At 42.8% G+C, this 24,606-nt stretch overlaps 1 protein-coding gene across 2 annotated transcripts in view; it reads left to right on the top strand.

Moving 5' to 3' along the window:
- Positions 1–24,606, top strand: part of AFF1 (ALF transcription elongation factor 1) — a 445,670-nt gene that overhangs the window by 107,795 nt on the left and 313,269 nt on the right. For both annotated transcript variants that reach the window (XM_086961892.1, XM_086961893.1), the window contains exons 2-3: positions 16,089–16,209; positions 20,049–20,945. In XM_086961892.1, the coding sequence (XP_086818018.1) occupies positions 16,089–16,209; positions 20,049–20,945 (1,018 nt within the window). The remainder of the gene's footprint in view (positions 1–16,088; positions 16,210–20,048; positions 20,946–24,606) is intronic.

Here is a 24,606-nt window from a genome sequence, read left to right on the forward strand (position 1 = left end):
CACCTTAACATCCTTAGCTTGTAACTGCAACTCCTACCCTGCCATTGAACTGTCAACCTTTACATCAATAAACACTTAACCTTTCCTTTCCCCAGGTTCAATGTTATTATCCCTCTATTTTCCTGCTTTACCTATGTTCACAATCATCATCTTAATATAGAACTATGGCAATTGAACTGCCCACTGCCTGCACATGCTCCAAGCGACAACAAAGTACAAAACCCCCTTTTTGCACACCTGTGTTCAACCAAAACCGCATAAAACTCCTCCAAATACCACCCCCCCTTTTTTAAACTAACAAAGAAACCAGTCTTTCCTTGAGAATTGTAGGCAGGAAAAATTGCTATTAACTAAGCACAGACTGTCGCCATGCCACCTACAAAATGGTGATTAGCCCTATAAAATGGGCGTTTATATAATGGACTTAAACCCCCAACACGGCCAAGCCGAAAAGAAGCCTGATGTAGCCCTGCCTTTACCATGCCCCAAACTCCCTGCGGGCACACCTCCCTGTAGGCGGCTGCCCCCAAAGCTCAATGGTGCGGCATTTTCATGTGTATGTGAAACGTGACAGCAAAACTGCAGTGCTTAATCCATAATTAGAGCCTGCGTAATTTCCTCAGTTGACAGGATTGTATGCTGTTGGTTCCTTGAGTTCATTCAATCTTAAATCGAGTGGTAAACTATCCAGAGATAGTTGGAGATCTGCGAGGGACCGTAGCACTCATTGCGAAGCAGTGAGGGGCGGAGTCCCGAAGAATTTATGTTTTGGAGTTAGGGGGCTTGGAACCAGCCTCTCTCCTCCATTCTCCTCCATTGGCTGGCTTCCTAAACGGAGGCCAGCCATTGGAGGAGAAGGGAGTCACTCCAATAAAGCCCCGTCTCTTTCGGATTTGGGGGCGTGTTTTTGGCGTTCTTTCCACCTGTGACGTCATCCGTCACTCGGAAGGCCAAAAACACGCCCCGAATCCGAAATTGTCGGATGTTTGCGGCCGCCATTGTTTCCCGCAACAGCCTCGCTGCCACTATAGGTAAGTTTTTCTTGTTTCACCTCCCTTCCTCCTTTCTCTTCCCAGTCATTTCTTGTTCTTAACTACATTTTGCTAGCCAACACGAGATGGTGCTTTTCTAAAATTAACCTCTGACTTGTTTTTGAACAACTTAGACCCCCAGGCTCCACCGTTTACAGGCTTAGAGATGTGCATGTTAAACATTCTCCAGTCCCAACTGTAACATGAGCTGGGGGGGAGGGAAATTCCTCCTCTCACTCCCGCAGGCTACAGCTTTTTAGCGGTGGGCGGATCGGGATGACATCTTTTTTTTCGTTTTCCACATTTGCAAAACTGCTTGCAAGACAGAGCGAGAGCGCACCGGCACAGCTCTTCCTTGCCACAAGGGAAAGAAGCTCTCCGCTTCCTTGTCACCTCTTTCTGCATGTTGAAATAGAAGCATCCGCATTACCGCTTGCTTGCAGCATCCCGCTTTGACGGCTGTGCTTGTCTCTCATTCGATTTCTCTTTCCTCCCTAGCTCCGCTTCCCTGTGCCTAATTTCTCTTCGGTGCCTTGCTCCCAGATACTTATTTTTCCCACGCTTCTCTGCGCCCTTATTTCACGCCACCACCCTCTGATCCTTTTCTCCACGTCTTAGGGGCTGCTCTCCTTCTAGTTCTCCTTCCCAGCTTCTCCCCCCCAGCTTTCCCCCAGCACTACCCTCCCCCCTCCGGCCTGCTTTCTTCTCAGCCCCCCGTCTACGTTCCTCTGCGCCAGGCCATAAAGACTGCAGGGTCGGATATGCTTGGTGCTAGTAATACAACTTTGTAAACTTGAACCACACATTACTAGTCACCTCCCTAACATAGGCAAACGCTCTTTTCCAGGCACCCTCAACAAGAGGCAATGATAGAGCATCAGCCCATCAGCTCCAGATCCCTGTCATGTCAACACGGCAGTACCTCTTAAAAACCTTGTAAATGCGTGAAATTGTACCCCGCGTCGGTGGCCCTTGATTGTTAACATGTTCCTGCTGAAATATCACTTGGACATATTATTGACTTCTGGGGTGCTTGTTGAAATACCATTGTGAATGGAGCACCTGCTGACTGGTGAACTTTGTCATGTATTGTGCATTTTATACTTATTACTCAGACACAGGTTCTGGAAATGTCATAAAAAGTTGTATTAATTTAGATAAAAAAAGACCTCCAGAGACATAATGAAATAGCAGAAATAATATGTGCCCTCTGGTTTAAGTCTCATGATCTCAGCATTAATTAGCAGTCAAATATAAACTTTATATATATTTTGAAATGCTATCAGTTTTTTCCCCCAACACACACAGGCTTGTCAATTTAAAAATAAATTAAAAGTTTGCTCTCAAATACCCTTTTGTATATGTGAACTCAGTACCGCGTGCATTTTAGACTCATTCCTCAGACACAGGTTGTGGAAATGTCATAAAAAGATGTAGCAATGTAGATAAAGAAAGAGCTCCAGAGACATAATGAAATATTAGAAATAATATGTGCCCTCTGGTTTAAGTCTCATGATCTCAGCATTATTTAGCAGTTAAATATAAACTTTATATATATTTTGAAATGCTATCAGTTTTTTCCCCAACACACACAGGCTTGTCAATTTAAAAATAAATACAAAGTTTGCTCTCAAATACCCTTTTGCATATGTGAACTCAGTACTGCCACACAAAAGCCTACTCATTTAATGAAGGAAACATGTTTGTCCAGAAATAGCAGCATCTATTTAGTAGGAAATAGACGTGATCCCCAAATATGCAGTAAGACAGATGCAGACTGGTTTTATTATGCATGCTAATTTATCACTTTCACATACCAGAAATGCTTATCATATGGCAAGAATTGTCACTCTTATGCTCGGGATGACTATACTTTGCCATATATCTCACGTCTGCTCCTAGCTACGTCTCTGTGGGGAAGAGGCAGGGTAAAAACCACTTGGCTAGATCTGAAGTCTTTCTGTGTGCTTGCTCTAACACAAAGATAAACTTCTTTTGGTCTTCCTCCCTTGCACACAATACCTACCTGCCTAATAGACCATTAAAACAATTTCTCTTCAACAGGTAAAGCATCTAATTCAAAATCGCTTTCGACCTTTCTTCTTCCAGCTTCAAGTTGTATGTTGCCTCATATAATCTCAGCACATTGCTTGCATCACAGAAAGATAAGTTGTCAGACGGTTCCTGTTGGTCAGGGGAGGTATTTAAACTTACCAACCATGGATGATGCACCTGGAAGGGTGGTAGTCTGGGGTAGAGTCAGTCATACCAGACTCCGCCTGACCCGAGTTAGGCTGTGCCCTGGCTCTACCAGCCTTTCAAAGACAGCAATCAGCCTGTCAGGCAGTCATTCCTGTTTGCTGTCTTGCCCCCCCTCGTTGTTCGTGTTTGCTGTCCTGCCCCCTGTCTGTGCTCGCTTTTTCCTGCCTCTGCCCCCTGTCTGTGCTCGCTTTTTCCTGCCTCTGCCCCCTGAATGTGCTCGCTTTTTCCTGCCTCTGCCCCCTGTTTGTGCTCGCTTTTCTTGCCTCTACCCTTTGTCTGTGCTCACTTTTTCCTGCCTCTACCCTTTGTCTGTGCTCACTTTTTCCTGCCTTTGCCCCCTGTCTGTGCTCGCTTTTTCCTGCATCTGCCCCCTGTTTGTGCTCGCTTTTTCCTGCCTCTGCCCCTGATTGTGCTCGCTTTTTCCTGCCTCTGCCCCCTGATTGTGCCGCTTTTCTTGCTTCTGCCCCCTAATTGCGCCGTTTTTCTTGCCTCTGCCCCCTGATTATGCAGTTTTTCTTGCCTCTGTGTGTGGCTCTGTGTGTGCGTTGGGCTCTGTGTGTGTGTTGGGCTCTGTGTGTGCGTTGGGCTCTGTGTGTGCGTTGGGCTCTGTGTGTGCGTTGGGCTCTGTGTGTGCGTTGGGCTCTGTGTGTGCGTTGGGCTCTGTGTGTGCGTTGGGCTCTGTGTGTGCGTTGGGCTCTGTGTGTGTGTTGGGCTCTGTGTGTGTGTTGGGCTCTGTGTGTGTGTTGGGCTCTGTGTGTGTGTTGGGCTCTGTGCGTGTGTGCTTTGGGCTCTGTGTGTGTGTGCGTGCTTTGGGCTCTGTGTGTGTGTGTGCGTGCTTTGGGCTCTGTGTGTGTGCGTGCGTTGGGCTCTGTGTGTGTGTGCGTGCGTTGGGCTCTGTGTGTGTGTGTGCGTGCGTTGGGCTCTGTGTGTGTGTGTGTTGGGCTCTGCGTGTGTGTGTGGGGCTCTGTGTGTGTGGGGCTCTGGGTGTGTGTGTGTGGGGCTCTGGGTGTGTGTGTGTGTGGGGCTCTGGGTGTGTGTGTGTGTGTGGGGCTCTGGGTGTGTGTGTGTGGGGCTCTGTGTGGGTGGCTCTGTATGTGTATGTGGGTGGCTTTGTGTGGGTTGCTCTGTGTGGGTGTAAATGCAATAGGTCCTGCATTGCGAGCGATTACGCTATTAGCATTGTAAATGACAATGCCATTTATTTAACGATTAAGCTATTGGCAATGTAAATGACAATGCCATTTATTTATGATTTAAAAAAAATCATGAGCAATGCCACTAGCTCTACCTTTAATAATGCCGAGACCATTGCATTGTAAATGCTTGTTTATCACTCCTAGCCAGTGTTGTCCTATTCAGAATAGCGTAATGGTGATGTTGGCGTGCACAGTGACCTCTATGTGAGAGTTGTAGGAGGTGGGGGCATTGGGCATTACCCTACAATGGAAATCTGAATAATCGGTCGAACTTTACAAAGAAACGTGGACATTAGAGGTTGGATTTCATTATGTACAGTAGAGATATTTGCACCTCATTCCTTCAGAGTCATAAAAATACTTGTTTGAAGTGATTATAAAATATACCTCTAAATGCTGTTTTTTGTTATAAATACTGTACTTGAAAGGTAATGTCAATAATTTGACCACAAATATGCAAGAATGTTTGAAATGTAAACACAATTAAGAAATGGTCTCAGTGCTGTGGTTTCTTACAGTTTCCAAACTTCAGACCTACTAAAAATAGCCATGGTAATGATGAAGGGGCTTCTCCACTTCAAGGCTTAGATCATTATTATTATTATGCTCAAATTACACATTCCTCTATTGATTTTTTTTTTATGCCGTACACCACACAATTTAAAGCCATCGTTCAAGGCAGTACTCTATAAATCAATTTGGTAACGAATAAGTATTATACATACTAGAATTGTAAAAAGAAAATCCCAATCCTTTCAGTGACAGATGAAATCACTTAAAATATGTTGTTACTCTATTGTACACTGTAGTTTATTACCGCTGTTGAGGGAACTGATTCACCACTTTGGTTAAAATAAAGGTCATAACTGCGCACAGCCCTAAGAAATTAATTCCTCCAATGGTCATGCTCCTAACCGCAAACCAAAAAATACTGTTACTTTTCTGAGCTTGTGCTTGGCACTTCATGTCTAGGAGAGCCTATTTCGAAGACCTTGTTGATGTAAAGTTGATATACAGATATTATAGTTGGCATAACGTTATTAGTATGTACTGGGGAAGGCCTTTTCATTTTCAATGAGGATGTTCTTAAAGCTTTTCAGAAACAAAACTGGTTACCTCTGTCCTGGCGCTTCTAATGCGATGTGTTAAGTGTTACCTTTAGTGGGACACACCCTGCTAGCCTGTGAACTCTTTCTAAAGCATAGAGTGGTAAGCTGCTGGGTGCCAAAAATGCTTTAAGAACAGTAGAGCTTTAAGGATTCACATGTGTGCTTGTTGTGGATCAGGCTGAATGAAGTGGTGTTCCTGATTAGATACGTGTGAATTCCTCTTTGTATAAAGTCAGCATTATTTAATTATTTTTTTGGGTGTGACTCTTGAATCAGAAGCTTTTTGTTTGTTTACGAGAGCCCATATATATATTGGATTTTTAGTTCATAATATTAAAATACAAATTGGACAATGAAGAAAAGAAGCACGAGGAAACTCGAGACATTGCCATTAACTGCTTGGATTTCAGCTAACAAATATTCTTTTAAAGATCTGTAAATCTGATTTTTTTAAAATTAATTGCCCATACTCCAAAATGCAAATGGCTTAGTCATCAGAAGTGTATAAGCCACTTCATGATTCCTTTTGAGATGACAAAGTGAGTGTAGACGTAACTTCTACATCCATCCGAGGTAGACCTTCAGATATTGCTGTCCAAGTGTTCTGTGTGCAGAGTATATGGGTGAAATAGCTCTCATTTGGTCTTGCAAAAGGGTAACTCATTTATAACAGTACTTTTTGTACGACTGAACTTGATTTTGGATCATGAAATTAAGAGCTCAGTATAATGAATATTTTTTGAAGGAGTTAATCATGTAATGCACGATGCATGGCTTAGACCAGTTTGACAGAAAAGTGGCTCATTCTGCTTACTTAAAAAGACACTAAAATACCAAAGTTGATGGCAATTCTGACCTATCTTTAACTGAGATCATCTGATACTGAGTAAGAGGTCTGCAGTTTAAAGTTTTGCCTTGTTGGTCATATGTTTTGGATATTTATGAATTACCAATTATTCGTGCCAGTCAATCTTTCTCTGCAAGAGTACACAGAGTGTTTGTTTTAATTGGGGTTATACTATATTTTGTGAGAATATAAGTATGTGTATCTTCACATCTATACTACTATTATAAAGAGAGAACAGAAACCTTTTGGCAAGGTAAACTCGGGAACCCCAGCGCCAATCCACACGCCCAATACATTGTTGTAATCCCCAGGGTGTGTAGATGGATATAGGCTGCATAAAACAAAAAAAAAAACGTAAATTAAAAAATTAAACTTTAAAAACAAAGTGGTCCCCAAAACTAGCGCCGGCCGCGACGTAGCGCTGACCGCGACCTACACCTGCGTGATGACGACAGGCGGGGAGGAGCGGTGACGAGCGGCGACGAGTGGCGCGGCGGCTCAGGTAAGGCGAGGCGGGAGGCGGGAGTCGGTCCGGGCAATGTCGGGGCGGGCGGGGGCCCGGGAGTGGCGGTGAGCGCGGCTGAGGTAAGGCAGAGGCGGGAGGCAGGCAGGCGGGCGGGAGGCAGGCGGACGGGCAGGCGGGCGGTATAGGCAATGTCGGGGCGGGCGGGCGTGGCCAGTATAGGCAATGTCGGGGCGGGCGGGGGCCGGTATAGGCAATGTCGGGGCGGGTGGGCGTGTGGGCGGGGGCCCGGCCGGGACTAAACAAAAGCACAAAATGCTGCCCCCAGCCCCCTACTGCCCCCGGGCAACGCCGGGGCGGGCTGCTAGTAACTAATATATACCTTTATTTTCCTATTGCTTATTCTGTGTGGTTGCTTTTACCAGTTCATCCGATTATTGTTTACGCTTTGTAGGTCATGCTTTTATTAAATAGAGTTTCTACTCTAGTAAAAATTAAAAAGAAAAAGTTTAAAAAGAAAATCTAACGTGCTATAGACGCACCACCATGGCGTCTGAAGCAAAAACAACGTCTTCATGTGTTGTAGATGCTGCACAAGCCTTCCAAATGTTTTTTTTGTACAACAGTAAGAACGAGTTTTTAAAATCTGGTTAAGTTGATCAGCTTGTTTCCCTCTTACGTGAGAAAGATAGAACCATTTTGTAATCTTGAAGTAAGATTTTGGGGGGGGGGCTAAGGTCAGGGTTTAGTTTCGCTAAATGTCTTGGGTATTAATTTGGGTGTAGTTTTCATGAGTTTAACAAAAAGAGTATGCAGTTCCCCTGGAAAAAACCTATTATGACAGTTGAAAACAAAGTGAGTGAAGGCACACAGGAGGGGGATCCTCCTTGTCGGAACTAGAGTCCTCACACACCCAGCAAGCTAGGTGTCATGCTTCATCATTTGGGCTCGCCCCTCGGCGAGTCGGCGGTGCGATACCAGACGGGCACCCATAAAGGGGCTCTTTGGCGGGGATCTTTTGTTCCTGCCGTATGGTGCTGTGGGTGTGAGGGCCCTAGGGAAGGTAGTGAATGGTGTAGATGTGTGCTAGTGATTAAAAGAGGTTGGGTAGTCCACAACATACTTTTAATAAAGTGGTAACCCACCTCACTAAAAACAAGGAGAGTGGTTGCGTTTCAGGCTTAAGGGTCCAGGAAAGCAAAAAAACCTACTCTATAAAATGGTGGTCAAATGTTTCATGCTGTTATGTTAAAAGTGATACTACACATTTCTTCAGGACCAAGTGGAAACTATCTACACTACTGGGTGTTCATGCCCTAGTCTTTAATTAGTGTGTGCCGGGTCCCGCTATACTGGGACCTGGAGAGGATGACATAAACATAGAACAGTAATGTCACCCAATATGTGCTCACATTGTATAAAACAACTGTCAAAGAGAAAGGCTTGAAGTGTACCTCTCCAACTTAATTAAATGATGGCTGGAATTGGGGAGACAGGAAGATACATTAACTCCATTATCTCTGGGGAGGGACAAAATGTAACTCTCCCGAGTCACAAGAAGTGTCCGCTTCAACGAATCCCCCGGGCGTTTAACACCTCACTGTAGATGTCCTGTATTTGTGTGGAGGAAAATGGAGAGGTGGGAGCCACAAGGGGGAGTTATTTATGAACTGTATAGGGTACTTGCCTTGTACCCCCTCAGTGTGGCCAATGAGGTCACCCCGATGTAGTGGGGTGCAGTTACAGGTAACAAACTGACACAGGTGTAGGCTAACACCAAGATACACAAGGCAGCGCCCAACACATTTCAACGTGTCGGACGCTTCCAATTGCATGGGCCCGGTCCCCTGTAAACGCGGGGGTAAACGGCACACAGGCTGTTAGTCTGTATGTCCCTCACCCGGCGGGTGGGTCCCCGAGCCTCACACTAGCCAGCGTTACGCCCCAGGACAAGTGTAATGGGCATTGTGTATCCGATGTAGCCCACATCACTGAGTCAGAGTGTTTCCCAAAAGCACTGTCTACACCGCGCTCTTAGCCTCAGTGAAACACAGCGAGAAAGCCGCCTCAGCCCCTCCCCACAACGCTTACCTGTCCACGGTGGGACCAGCGCCAGCTTCCTACCCCAACGCCTTCACCGGGGTTCCGGTGATCGCAGTGCCGTGTCATGTGTCCATTATAACCGAATCGGCACGCGGCCGGATCCCACGGCATTACGTCAAACCCACTGGCGGACGTGCACAACGCCGCGATCAAGGGAGGTGCGGCATAGCGTCAGCCGGGATCGTGGATTAGAGTGTCGGCCATCTTAAAGGGGTAATGATATAATCGGGCAGCATATTAGTATGCACAATGGCCCTAGAGGGGAGCAAAGTATCAGCTGGGCAATGGAGATTAGTCAGTCCCATGATGAATTATTAGGGCCCACATTTGAAAAATTGGAGTAGAGAGCCGGCTATATAAAATGAAATAAAGTATTGCAAGAGAGTGCCGACTATGTAAAATGAAATAAAGTATTGGAATCACACCAGTTTAAACAGCGCCATGAGTAGTTCAGGCGGCCAGCTAGTTGGAAGTAGTCCGAAATATTGAAAATAGTTTAAAATATTTTGAAAGTATCCGCCGTAGTCTGTGTACCCAGTAAGCCCAGTAAGGTGTTAACACACATAGAACAGAAGTCCAAAAAGCTATGATAGGCTTAAGGAGGGTCGGTGTGTGCACCCATTATCTTTCTTAAAGCAAGTAGGAGCTTACTGTCAATGTCATTTTTACAGTGGTCGAAGTGTGGCCCACTCTCTTACTGGTAATCTATAAAGTGGGGGGAGGTGTGTATCTCATGTGGATGTCAGCTGGTAATACCACACTGTTCCGGTGGTAGACCTATAATCAAGCCAAAATGAGGATGTGGCCGGCAGGTGTATGCGCATCATAAGATGTAGGGGCACTAATTATTATTAATAGTAGCCCAAGGTATACTATCATTCAGGCCAGTGTTGTCTGTGTTAAGGCGATGCACCCATCTCTGCTCAATTTTAAATAAAGCTCTCTGTGTAATACTCTGATGTGATGAGTACCAGCCACCTAAGGTTATCTGCTGTGTGCTGGAGCTCCTTACAGTGTGCATATAGCTTGGTGGTAGTCTTCAAATATCTAACATTGCTCTTGTATTCAGTTATTCTCAGTTTAACCTGTCTCATTTTCATACCTATATATTTCATGTCACAGGGACAAGAGAGCAGGTAGATGCATTTAGTTGTGTTGCAGTTTGTGTGCCTTTTCAGGTGCCATTTGATTGTATCTGACAGTTGAACCTCCTTACATGGGTTTGTCTGGAAACAGACTACACATCCGCCACAGGGATAGTGGCCAACCACTGGTGGTAAATCCCAAAGTATCCTCTGGATGTTAACTCCCCTAGTCCTAGGTCTTGTGTGGACTAGTGTGTCTTTCAGGTTTGGTGTGCGTTTGAACGCAAATCTGGGTTTGGGGATATTCAGGTCCCCAGTGTTCACAATATCCCAGTGCCTATTGATAGTCTTCTTGATCAGATTTGACTTACAAGTAAAAGAGGTTACACAGGTTAGTGTGTCAATACTCTCCCTGTCCCTTCCCTGCAACAGAGCCTCCCTTGGATTGTTCATGGCCCGCTTATAGGATTGTTTAATCTTCCGAGCTGGGTACCCTCTGTCAAGAAGGTTGCGTTGTAACCGTTGTCCCTTCTGTTGTATAGTCAGCCAAAGAGGAACAGTTCCTTCTGATACAAAGGAACTGGCAGAAAGGGAGGTTATCCCTCAGGGATTTTGGACGATGACTCGTACTGTAGGAGACTGTTTCTGTCGGTTGCTTTTTTGTATAGGCTGGTGTGAAGCCCAGCGTTAGTAAGCCAGATTCTGAGGTCCAGGAATGGGATGTCACTGTTATATATAGTACTAGTAAACTTCAAAAAGGGATTCTGTGTATTAATCCACTCACAAAGGATTTACATGTGTCCGTATCACCCTTCCACAGTAAGAGGATATCGTCAATAAAACGTTTCCACAGGGTTAGGTTGCCCCTGTATGGATTGTTGGGATTCATGATGACCTCTTTCTCAAAGGTTGCCATGTACATGCAGGCCACACTGGCGGCGAAGGTGCTCCCCATTGATGTACCCTGCGTCTGATGCAAAAGGAGGGTGTTGTACTCGAAAAAGTTCTCAGTAAGGGCCAGAGTGGCACAATTCATAATGAAAGTTATAGGTGTTGTAGATGTCCTCCAGAGTGGAGCGCTGGGGAATATTCGTATATAGCTCTTCCACATCTAGGGTGACCTGTAAGTCCACCCCTGCCCTCCCTTCGATATTTTCAATCAGACGTAAGACGTCTGTAGTGTCCTGGACGTAGGAGGGTATTTTCCTCACTAGAGGTTGCAAGAAATGATCACAAAACTTGGAGAGTGGTTCAAGCAGGGACCCTATCCCTGACACAATGGTTCTCCCTGGAACAGGGTTAGTGCCTTTGTGTATTTTTGGTAAGGTGTAAAAAAAAATGGGATTTTAGGGTCTAAAATCTCTTTATTATTGATCCACTCGTTTGTTTCCGCTTCAAACACCATAGTTGCTATTTCAGCAGCAAGTAGTTTTCATGAGCCACCTTCAAGGTGAAAATAGATCTGTTGATTTTAGTATACGTTTTCATTAAAGTAAATGTATCAACATTGTTTCAATCCAGAAACGTCTTTAATCAAGAAATCTCACAATTTCCCTAATAGTTTTTTCTTGTGAAAAAAATAAAACCGATTTATGGTTAGTTTTTTCTGTTTTAAAAGTGACCTATTCTTGGCACTTTGAAATAATTTACACTTAAAATCACTGAATCCATTGAACATTTTTTTTTTATTCTGTTGAACTAGAAATGGCACCCTTTGTCACAGTTGTGTGTAGTAGCAACTCCATATGGCACAATGCTGCATCAGGCAATGTCCGGAAGGCAAGTGGTATCTGTGTCCATGATGCATTGTTGGCTAGTGTCCTTTGGCTTTCCAGATGTAGTTTGGCAGGTTGATGAGGTAAGACATCTACATCCTAGCATTGATGCATCTGCGTGCCTCAGTGCTTCCTCTTGGAGTGGTATTACCTGAATATTACCACATTGCAAATGTAATGGTTGAATCATATGCTTTTTCCGATACACAGCTACCTATGATTCATTATGACTAGAGTTAAGAAGCTGCTTAAGTGGCAACCATTTCCTTCTACCATTTCTACTCAGTGGAAGATTATCATCCACTGTTTGCACCCAGGTCAAATGGTCCTGAGCCACAGGTTGATCCATTTACAAATTGAGACTATGCAGAAACAGTTACCCTTAAAACGGCTTCCTTAACCACTTGGATGCTAGGCATTTTCCCGCTGTGTGCTGGAAAATGCCATTTTAGTGGCACCATGACGAGCTCAGCTCGTCATCAGCACACGACCCCCGTGGGTGATGACGAGCTGAGCTCGTCATCAGCATCGAAGGGGTTAATAAAAAGCCTAGTGAATTTAGGAAATCCGTTTATCATCAAATCTGGGAAAGGATGGGAAAGCATAGTTAAGGAGCTGGTGCTATATAGGAGTGGGTGAACTATATTAACAGGGGCGAAGCACAAGACTGGTTGGGTGGGGGCGGCAGGCTTAACTTTTTGCCCCATTATGTTGAGTATGTCCTACGCTTTAAGGTACAGTCCATTGCTGTGTTACATTAAACATATGGTGTTCTCATTGGCTGAATAAACCAATTGATGGAGCATTTCAAAACGGCGAGGTAATTTTTTTAAATTATTTATTAATACAAGGGGGATTATGTTATCAGAATGATCTGTACACTTATTGCATCCCACAACTCTTAAATCCGAGTTTGCTTGTTCTTGCATTACATACAAAACCACCGGAAGCAAAAAATTGATCATTGTGGGCTTTTAAAGCAGGAATGATTAAACTAAAAAGTAGAACACATACAATTGACTACAAATTTCTTCTGAGACCGACTCTGAGGCTATTAATTTAGTAAAGGGAATTATTAGTAAACACAGTGAAGTTCTCTGTAATCTGTAATCTTCTAACTGATAATGAGATAAGGCAGAAGTCATCTGAGATGGTGCAAATAAATATGGGATAATCTGAAATTAAAGCATTTACGTTAGTAACCCTTTTACAGTCCAGTTTACATGCGCTCGCTAGCCTGTGATAAGTAGTAAGGGAGAAGGAATGCATAGTAAGTTCGGTACTGGTCTTGTTGAATCATGTTTTCTGTCTTCATCTAGTTTGCTAGTTTAGTTGAAAACACAGGATGTTGGTATTTTGCACCATTACCTCCTATATTTGACTGAACAGTATGCTGGGCTTCCAGAATAAAGTACTTTTCCTTTTATTGGTTACTTATAGATGCATACATACATGTATATAGAGAGAGACAGAAAATAGTGTGAATCCCAAGGAGACCTAACTTACCCTAATTGCGTTTTTGTTCCTAGTTCATTGGCAGTGGGAGGAGGCACTGCTCTGTGGTCAGCACTTAAAAGGGTGAAATTGTAATGCGTGTATGACCTAAATACCAAAATAGCATTAATTTCTTGAGAGTCCACGCAAAATATATCTTTGGCCAACCACCATACCAAATATACAGGGCATGCAAATAATAGCATGATTTTAGCTTCTGAATCTGGCTCGATAACCGCATTCACTTGAGCATACTGGGTTTTGTTACTAATTGGATGGGTGCAGTTAGGGTAAGTTAGGTCACCGACATGGAATTCACACTAGTTTTCCATCTCAATATATGTGTGTATACATCTATAAGTTAAGTGGATGCGTGTGTGTGTGTGTGTGTGTGTGTGTGTGTGTATATATATATATATATATATATATAGTTCGAACATTGAAAATGGTGTGCTGTAGACACTACATAACTGGGACCCACCATAGCGTGCATTCCTGCTGTGATCACTAATGGGTGTGCCTCAATGTTTTTAAACTTAAACTAGTATCAATTTAATTCCAATCAGTCATTGTGTAAGTTTTATTTGACAGCGCAGGTGATGAAATATTTCAAAACAGCAGCCAGGCAAAATAGTGTAATGCCTCTACTATAAAGTGCATGCCACAGAATTGAATTTAGGCAGGGAATTTGTATGCCTTGAAGAAAGCCGGAGGCCCAATTAGTGTTTTAAAAATCGTCTGAAACATGTAAGCAGAATTAATTTTTTTACTGATGAACGAAACATTGGCTTTAATAATAAATCCAGGTTTTACTAACCTTTAACCAGGACATGGGCACCACTGAAAGAAAAAGAGATATCCTAATGGTATACCCATAATCATTTTTAGAAAAACTGGATACCAGCACTTATCCAGAAAGTGGTTTAGCCCATTCAATTGTTATCTGCATACTTGGTTGACAATAGGGCACCTGTTATGAAGTATGCTACTACTTATCTTGGTTGCGGTGTCGTCTCCTAATATAAAAACTTATCTGTGATGTGGTCAGTGATTACATAATACATGAATCCCTGGTCATGAGCCCAGACACTTATTTTGTTTAAGTGTGTGATAGAGTTGCCTTTACTACTCTACTTCATCCTCATTAGGACTAGGATGTAATAATCGAGCATCAGGTCGGTGTCTCACAACCACTTCCTAGCTCAAAGTTCTTGTGTGCACCGACCTCAGCAGTTTACCCTCTGTGGACATCATGATGCAGGGTTCATGAGAAAGCGGGCCTTGGTAGATCAGTTGTTAAAGGAGGGCTGTGCTGCTGCCAAGAGGAGTCCACAGATGATAGTGTTGGCATACAGGAAGCGGTTTTGTAGCTTTGAGAAACCGTTTTCAAGGCTCAGTTTTGGGAGGAGTTGCGGTGTAGTGGTTGTCATTGGTTTTGCATCTTTAGAGTTTGAGCATTGAAACATTTTCTCACTTAACCAGACCACTGTTGTGAACAAATTATGTGTCCATTTGTCCCTGTTAAGAAATAAAGCTAGGAAAGTTAGTGACTGGTGAAAATAAGAATGGTAATGATTGTGTCTTTTTTTCTTGCATTCCTTTGGCACAGAACCTAGTTTTACATGCTAGTCATCTCATATGATTAAAAAGGGTGTACAGGTGACAGACACTCACCAAAACTAACCACCAATGGCTAATGGAGGGGATTAGAATATAGGGGGGAAACTAGCTTTGGTACACAACAGCCCTATATTTTCCCAGTACACTGCAGGATAGTGGGCATATCTACTTTTTAGTAAGGGTTTAATGTGATATGTTTGTTACACTTACAAACATCAGTGTGTAAGTGATGCAAACTGAGACATTGAAGGCATGATTGTGAAAAGTTGGAGGTTAGGTGGATGATCTGCACAGCTGCAAGCACTCCGGATGTCATGCCAGGGGGCTGGTGGAGCAATGAAAACAAATGTATGGGGGGATACGTATATGGGTTACAAAAACACATTTTCTTCTAGAGGGCAGAGCAAGAAATTGTAATGCCTCAGCCTTTCATCCTCTGGTGAACTTAGTGACTGTATCACTCGTGGTAGAAGCAGGATGCTGTGTAAGCATCAGGCAAACATCTCACAAAACATGTGAAGCACTTCTTGCAGTAAAATGTAGTAACGGCGTATTGATCCAGTAGGCAAGTCCATGTTTTGAGATCAGCAGCATTGTTTTAATCTTCGTAATTTAAATTGCTGTGGCTGCATATTATGAGAAGTACGGTCCATTTAATAATTGTAAAAACGTCCGTACAGTACTTAGTACCCCCATTGTATCTGAAGAGCACGGCCTGTGGAGGGTGGTGGCAATTGTCAGTTATGATGGGTAGTGCATAATCACACAGCTTTAAATCTGGCGATCTGGGACTCAGCCAGACAGTCCTACTCCAGGTGTGCCGATGTTTTGTACACGCCTAGCCCCGTCATAATGTTTTCATGATGCTTTGTTTTTAAAATTCTTTGCTAGGTTACCTGAATTCAGATCTAGACTAGCTTCACGAGGCAAGCTAGGCATTTAGAACGCTGGCAGGAAAATGTCTTCACCTTATACCGTTGACTGCATATAGATATTATTGTGACTATTCAAGTTGTTGACCTTTTGTACTTTATGCAAAACGTTTTTTTAAGTCCTTCGTTTGAAAATGCTAACTTATTTTATTTTTTATTTCCCTTTGCAAGCTTGTACAATGAAGATAGAAATTTGCTTCGCATACGAGAAAAAGAAAGAAGGAACCAGGAAGCTCATCAAGAGAGAGAGCGTTTTCTTGAAAATGCCCCACTATTTGCAGAACCCTACAAGGTATGATGAGTTTTTAGTTTCATAATGCTGTTTGGAAAACTTTGGAAAAATACTTTGGGTTCAGTAGCATTGGTATCCATTGAAGAAAATACCTTAGGAAGAGCTTCCAAACGGTATAAGGGCCAACCTGAGACATTTGGTTCTTCTGAAATTAAAGCTATTCTCCACCCAAAAATCCTTTGATCTACCCTTTCATGAACCACTGTTTGTTCCTGTCGATGTACTTAAGCAGAGCAGTGTTCTTAATGTTTGACCACTGAAGCATCTTTTGTGTGTTTGATACACAGGTTACTTCACATTAAAAATACTCCTCCCTCCCTCTTATACATACTAGGAAGGGGTTGTCACCATTACTAAGTCATCTGTGTCAATTTCTTTCATCCACCTGGAATGTAATAGTGAATAATGAACATTGGTATGGAGATATTCTAGCTGCAAAAGAACAGCAGAGTTTCCAGTCTGAATTGACATTAGGTTTTCCATAAATTGTGCTGCATTTCAGAATTTGTATTGCACTTTCTACTTCTGAGTGTGGTCCTAACGTGCTTATTGGTGGTTATACGCCTGCTCTGTTAGCTGTGCATAATTATTAGAGTATGTGTTGTTCACACAGTGGTCTGGGTATTTTGGTGTTGTGTGCGGTTTACTCCTGTTGTGTGGTGGCAAACGTGCTTACCATACTTGCCACCTTCTGGCAACTGTGTAGAAAATGATCCCAGTGTTGGTGCTTTCTTGATAGAGGGTGAGTTTGTAGTTTGTTGTAATGAGATGTGTACCCAGGAAGGGAATGCATCTAGGGTATCACCCACAAGTGGAGTCACACTCTGCTGCAATGACCAAGTGAGGAAATAGTCTGTGGTGCCCATCCACCTACAGCAGATGTTTAACTCAACAAAGAAAGTGCTCCTCATTTCCCCAAGAGAATAATACTGGTCTACACGGCCCACCCATTGGCAACAAGACTGTTACTTTAACCCAAACCAACAAGATACAAAAGATCCTATAAAGTTTACCCAGGACACACAAGGATTCAACCTACTATAAAGTGCAGCTTTCCAATAACCATGTGTGTCTTTCTGTCTCATGGATCCCAGTGACCCTAGATTCTACTTAGTCACTCCTTCTCAGCCACCAATTACTATTTTCATTGGGTTTGTTCAACCGAAGAGGAGAACAGCTGACTGCAAGATCCGGCTTTGGAAGCCACCAAGTCTGGTACAGTTGAGTGAGGTTTGCCCTGGAACATCATCAGTGTAACCTGCTCCCCAAGCGCACCTAGTCAATTAATGTTAATGGGGTGCACCCAAAGAGAGTCAAAAACTATTTTAAAGTCTATAAGTTCACTCATGTGGAGGTGTTTCCCATGAAGGCTGCCTTCCTGCCAAAATGGGACCAGGCCCTTTGTGAGGTGTGGTAACTTGTCAGGAATCTAAGGGGAACATGGAGTTAGTGAAGAGAGGGAAAGGGAAGAGAAGCCCTGAGTCTGACCGAAAGGCCTTTCTAGGCTTTTTTCAGGGAATGCACCACAAATACCCTGATACTCTCCAGCCTTCTCCTTAGTGCCTGGGCTGGATGCCATGAGAGGACCAATTAACTAGGCAAGTGACGTGAATTGGAGAGAAGGCTGAGCAGCTGGAAATGGCGAGGTACGAGAGGCAAGGAGGGCCAAGGACTAGGTGGGCGTGAATAATGAGTCTAGGTGAAAGTTTGGAGCTTATCAGAATCACACTGCTTGGTGGCAATGCAGTAATGACAATTTTAAATAGTCTACATTCATCAAGTTGATATCACGTCCTGAGCTTGCGGATATGATTTAAAACAGCAATTTGGCTGCTCAGCTTATTTGGCAGATAGTAGAGGAGTGGATCATGTACGTGTATGCCCCTTGCTCTGCTTCCTAAAAATGGGGAGCTATGAGATGCAGGCAGGCTGATGAGATGTAGGATTAAGAGGCGTGTGACAAAGGGCCTAAGCTCGTGGTACCCACTAACTAAGATTAGCAGGTTTATCGTGAGTGCATTTACCTGACCCGCAGCTTGTGTATTTGATTCTAGGCGGATTTCCCATCCCCTCTTTGCGCTCTACCAGTAAATAATAATGTCTTCAAGCTTTCCCCGAGGTTCATGTACTGTCTTAAATTGTTCTCTTTGGATATTTTCCCGCGTCTGTGGATAATTCTGACCATTGCCTTTGGAAGGCGTGCTTTGTATTTGTTTAATACAACAGCGAGAATGCTGTTCTGTGATTTGATAACCTATACCTCTAGTAAATGGAAAATGTTGGGCACGACTGAAGCATGAGGGCTATATTTTTATTGCACATCATCTTTATTCTGAGCTGTTTATTTCAGGCATGGTTCAATTTCATTTCATATTTCCTATCGCACGAGACACCTGCTTTTCTTTATTCAGCTTTGACGGGTATGTGATGAATGCTATATTCTCTGGATCTGCTCCCCCTGTGTTTGCCTCCCTGTTTGTACCAGGCTTTCGAATTTCCCGTTAATTTTTTTTCTGTTAGCTTGGTATTTTATTATTTCTGTCTAGCTAGAAGCATTAGTATGGAGCGTATCCCTATTTATGTTGTCTAGTAGCACTTTCGTAGATGAGTGCCCTTTACAGTCTGGAGATGGTCGTTAACGAAGTGGACGTGGTCCAGTGCCATTGCCCATGGATGGAGAATAGCTGACTTTCCAATGTGGGGTTTTCTTATTCGGCGGTAGACTGTTTTGAATGTGCCATACCCTTTATAGTGTATGTGGTAAAAAGACAGCTTTGTCCAAGCTTGGTTGCTGGGTATTTCGTTCATGGCTTTTAGGCCAGAGGTCAGTGAATGCCTGTGCTTGACCTTCAAAGGGAAAGTTTATTGTTGCTACTTCCTGTTCCTTTCACTATAATAAACCTTTCTCATCTAAATCTGGTCACTCTAGACGACATACCAGTCGTATATGGGTTCCTGTAATCAGTAATTATGCCACCACGGTGGTTACCCCATGGGGATGGTCAGTAGTCAGTTCACTCTGTACTGCGGATTCTCACGTTGCCCACTGGTTTGTTTTTATTTCTCTTGTTTCTGTAAATAAATGTGTGTGCAGCCTTGTGCGTGGTGTGGTGTTACCGTATTGCTATGATGGTTAGCTGCTCTGGTTTGGTACTTCCTTGGTGATGGGTATTGTCTTGTAATCGTTTCCATTACAGCCCTACTCTTCAAAAACACACCATGTTGCTCCCTCTGCTGCTTCTAAGCGATTCATTTCATGCTGCCTGGAGGATGTGTAGGTTTATTCTCCCAGGAACTGGCCAAAGACCCAAGGGGAAATGCTCAAAATGTATCTTTAAATGTTAGGTTGCCAGGCTGCCACGTACCTCCCAGAGGCAGGTGCACTCTAACAGGAAAAACTGGTGATAATAATTATTGACGTTTTAATATACATTATGTTCAAATATGTATACTGTAAAACATCTGGAAGACCTATTTGTTTTCCATGTTCTTTCAACCTGTTTAAACAATTTTATCTGTGGATGTGGCACCTGCTAAACGAATCCACACTTTTTATGTGGTGGACCAAAATATTGTAATAAATAGTGACATTATATCATCTTGGAATTATTTCCCTACTTAGACCAGTTTAAATTATGACATCCCTGGCCTCCCCCCTCCCGTCAAAATATGCACAACCACGACTAGCTGCCTTCACCATTTAACTCGCTAACAAAAGCTGAGTGTGTGTGGTGCAGTGCAGTCATCTCATATTATATAGCTAGATCCATTGTGCCGTAGATGAAGTGTAGAGGTATATAAAAAAGCTACAATTAATACATTTTTTTGTTTCCTTTCAGACAAAAAAAGGTGACGAATTGTCAAGTCGAATTCAGAGCATGTTGGGTAACTACGAAGAGGTGAAAGAGCTCATCAGCACCAAAGCCCATCAGAGTCTCTTTGGAATACCCAAAAGCACTGCTCCACTGACCCTTTTGCCAAAGTCTGACCGAACGGTCCTTTCTGAAAAGCGTGACAGCATGTCACGGCTCCCATTCCACCAGCCCATGGGACCTCCCACCTGTGTTCCCACTTCAGGAAATGGATCTGGACAACACCGAAAAGCTCATCCTGGGAAAGAACATGCCTCTGGTTTGTATAACAAAAATTACAACCAGTCGCGGAGCCAGAATCGGAGCCAAGTACAAAGTCACTGTGAACAAGATGACCGAAGCAGCCACAACTACAGAAAAAACGACCGTCATGTAGATGGCAATAGTTGTAGCGAAGAGGAATCGTATTCCCCTTCCAAACTGTCTCCATTGCTTTCCTCTCTATCTTCCCCTATTGAGCCGCTATCCCCTATACATTCCAGCCAGCACGTACGTTCCCGGATCCAGAACAGTAAAAGTCGTGGGAATGTCTACTCTCATTCAACAAAAACTCCTCCCGCTATGGAGTCAAACGACATTGAAGGAAGGGACAATGCTGGGTCTACTGCTAATGTAGCAATGTCCACCCAGCCTTCCTCCCAAAACTTTCCTGCACCCCTACCTTCTAAAACAAATGCTGTTCAACAAAAACCCACAGCATACGTTAGACCAATGGATGGCCCAGACCAGGCGCCCAACAAATCTCCAGAACTGAAACCACTCACTGATGACTATCATGAACAATCTTACGGAAACATTACTAATTTGAAAGCAAGTGCCAAGCCAAAGCTGCCCAAGCTTAAGATACCGTCTGAGCCTATAGAGGTAAGTCTCACCCCTTTTGTCAACTGGTACATCAACTTTTTGGCTAGTGCTTCTAGTGTAATGCTTTATGTAATTCAGTGTTCCGAGAGGACTAGTTTGATAAACTTACAGGCCTGGGTGGGTGTTATATCACATTGGAGTCAGTCATGAATGTTCAATTTATTTAGTTAGGTGATTCGTAAAGTGCCACCTTGTCATTTTACGATGACGTTTAAGCATCAGCGCATACAGCAGTAAAGGAGCAACCACTTAAAGCGGCCTTGGAGGGAAAGTTTTCCTAAGAAGACTGGCTTTTAATAGTTTTCTCATGTGGAGGTTAGTTTTGGACCCAATTCCCCAAGGAAATGTCAATCCTGATTCTGATGGTTGAAGGTGGGATGTTGGATCAGTATAAATGATGCTAAGCAAATATTCCTTCAGTGGGTGTTGTGTGGTTCCAACTTTAAAAATAAATCCACCCAAGCAATGTTTGCTTAGCATCACCAGGTGCTGCTAGAAATAAATTGAAAACATTCGGCATTCTCCACGAGGCCTCTTGTAACAAACGCAGAATGGCTTGAATGTATTCCTAGCAGTAAGCTGTAGCATAAATAATGTTTTCAGGGATGGTTTGATATAGTTAGATTTGTGCAGGTCGATGCCTTGATTTGTAGTCTCTATATTCTGTACGTTAGTTGATTGGATAGGCTTGATTATATTTTATTACAGCAGTGTAGCTTTCTCAACACAAGTCTTGTAAAATTGATTATGGGGCAGGATTGCAGCAGAGGGGATTTTACAGAGTAAAGATAGTTGTATATTGACCTCCTTAACCACAACATTCAGGTTTGCATTAGAGATGATCCCAAGGTTCCTTTATTTTTTGCATAGTGAGGGAGAGGTGCATGTCACAAACTGGACACTGATTGGCATAGCAAACATGTGGCATCAATGATCTCTTAAGATCATGTTTTCCATTTTTGATCCGCCAAACTCTCATTCATTATTTATATGGTCTAGGGAGTTAGTGGGGCTATTGTATCCCTCTTAATTATTCTTCTCTTCTGGCTGATGTATACTTGGGTTAAAGCTTATGCCTGGAATTGGATCTTGTACAAGTCTAGAAGCTGAGACAGACGCTGCATGGATTCGTTTTTTTAAAGAAAAGAGATCGGATAGAGCAGAGCCTTAAGGTACTCCACATAGAGAAATGCTGGATGTGGATTCAGAAGCACCCATGCAATCTTAAATATGATCATGAAGGAATTAACTGATGTCTTCTAGATTGTCTTCAATGATGAACACCTTTTCTGGCTGTGCAGCAGAATGTCATGGTCATCCAGGTCATAAGCAGCAGGAGTCCAAGAGAATAAAAGCAGCCTGCTGTCAGATGTCCTGAATGTCCTAAGGACGTTTGAGTTTCTTTTGATATTTGTAAGCCTGGTTATAGAATACGTGTTTCTTAATACGGCATTTTAGTTGATTTGTTACTACTCTTTTCAGGATTTTGCTAGGTTAAGGCAAACTAGAAATCGGGAGATGGTTGACCATTACTTGGGGGTTTGCAGTGAGTTTCTTAAGTGGTGGAGAAAGTATTGCCTGTTTTAGTTTGCTCAGTTTTGAGGATTTTGAAAACGAGGATTTCATCAGAGTGATAAAATAGGCAATTATAATGCAAGCCTTGATTCTTGCAACTTGTGAGACAAAAATCCACGTACCTATTTAGTGCATGTGCCTTGTCAGAATGTGTGTAATGAAGTGGGTTTAAGGGTTGGGTAATGAGAAGATTGAAGGTGGTTTAAGATATGGATCCTTAATTTGTTATTTTTGGTAACAAACAAATGTAACCAGTCTGTGGTGTTGAGCAAGGATTGTTTGGTATGGCTTCAGGTTGGTCCAGTTCTGGTAAATGCTAAAATACCTTTGATTATGCAGAACAGGTATTTTTCTTTCTCGGTATGGCTTTTTGGTAGTCTCGTCTTGTAACTGGATTAATGAGCCTAAGACTGGGATTTTCACCATTGACGTTTGACTGCTCCTGGTTATCTTTTTAGCATAAGAAGTTCTAGGTTAAACAATTGTTAGAAGCTTGATGACATCTTTGGGGTTGCACATTTTTGAGGGACTAAAAGAAGGCGATCTTTGCAGTCTGTACTTTTGAATCCATGTTGTTGCAATTTGTTATTTCTATTGCTGCTTAGTGTTCACAGAATTCTGCCTTATTTAGATCTTTCAGAGGTTGGGTGGGAATTGATATTTGTGTGGGTTGATTCACCGGATCATGTTGATAACCTTAGGTTCACTGTGTTGTGGTTAATCAGTGACTAGCCTGGCCATATCTTTGATTCAATGAACATGCTCTCATGTGATAAGTTATAGGTAGAAAAAAATGATTCAGCATTTGTCCCGCTGTATGTGTTGAACCCCTAGCAATTTTTGTTCTCTCTATTTTTAAAGATCAATTTGAAACTTGGAGGAATTAAGTTGATGAACATAGTGGCAAAGCCATCATCAATTTATATTTCTGTGAACACCATTATCACTGAAGAGGTGATGGGTAACAATCACTAATTTGTGATACCAGTGAAATGTTCCAGGACTGAATTCGAATGAACCCCTTCTAGTATGTATCTGGTAGCTTAATCATGCTGGTAGACTGTATAGTATTCTTTGGTGATAGAGGTTCTGTTGATGGCCTAATCAAGTTGCCTACTTGATTATCATGTTGTGTGTTTGGAGGAGCTTTGCCATTTAGCTGAGTGGTTCATGGTGGGTGTGTAGGTACCGATTGGATGTTTAACAATTACACTTTCACAACTAAGGCTTAATTATTGTAGGAGCATTTCAGCTGGTAAAGCCATGGTGGAGAGCTAGCCAAATGTTGAGTACGGGCATATACTGGAGGATTCTTTTGGCAGAGGTGTTGGCCTGGTGAGATCCTCTGTTGATCTGTGATTTGGTAGTGATGGTTAAATGTTGTGTTCAGGAGGATCTGCTGACTTTCATTGGCTTGAGTTTACTGTGCAAACCTTCAAAACCTGACTTATTTATTGTCTTGGAACACAAGTGTTCCCTTGGTGTATATGTTGATTGTGATTTTAATGAAAGATTGTGAAGTAAACAGAGCATCAAGCATTTGGCCCATTGGATATTAGAGATGTTTATTGTTATGTGGAATGCTTCCTGTAAAGTTATTCTCCTGAATCTGTTTTTTTAGTGAGAATAGGAGCTCCTACTTGGTTGAGCTGTTGATTTTAATGGAACATCCTGCATTGCCTCACATTGCAGTGTGTGGAATTCCTAAAGGTGTTGGAACAGTTCCATCTTGTTTTGAGAAATACATCTGTCTTATCAAAAGTGAAAAACCTTGTGAGATTTGTTTTTTAAGCTGTTTGTGATTGTATGTTTGTCAACCACAATAGTCTTTGGACAACTTCCTATAATGACATTTTTCACCCTTTTTTTGGCATTTTTTTAATGTGTGCGGACTCTTGAAGTATACAATGAGGGATCTAGACTTTTTTTTCAGATATGTAACCTCAAGTGATCTTAGAGTGACAAGCTGGGAGGTTAACCAAGTAGTGTATAAGGCTTCCAAAGATCACCTGAATGGATGGAGGAGGTACGCTATAGTTATAGTTGTGTAGAATTGAGCTTCTACTTCGCCTGTTAGGATATTCAT

The sequence above is a fragment of the Lissotriton vulgaris genome, chromosome 3_1, assembly GCF_964263255.1.
Source record: "Lissotriton vulgaris chromosome 3_1, aLisVul1.2, whole genome shotgun sequence".
In the NCBI taxonomy this organism is placed as follows: Eukaryota; Metazoa; Chordata; class Amphibia; order Caudata; family Salamandridae; genus Lissotriton; species Lissotriton vulgaris.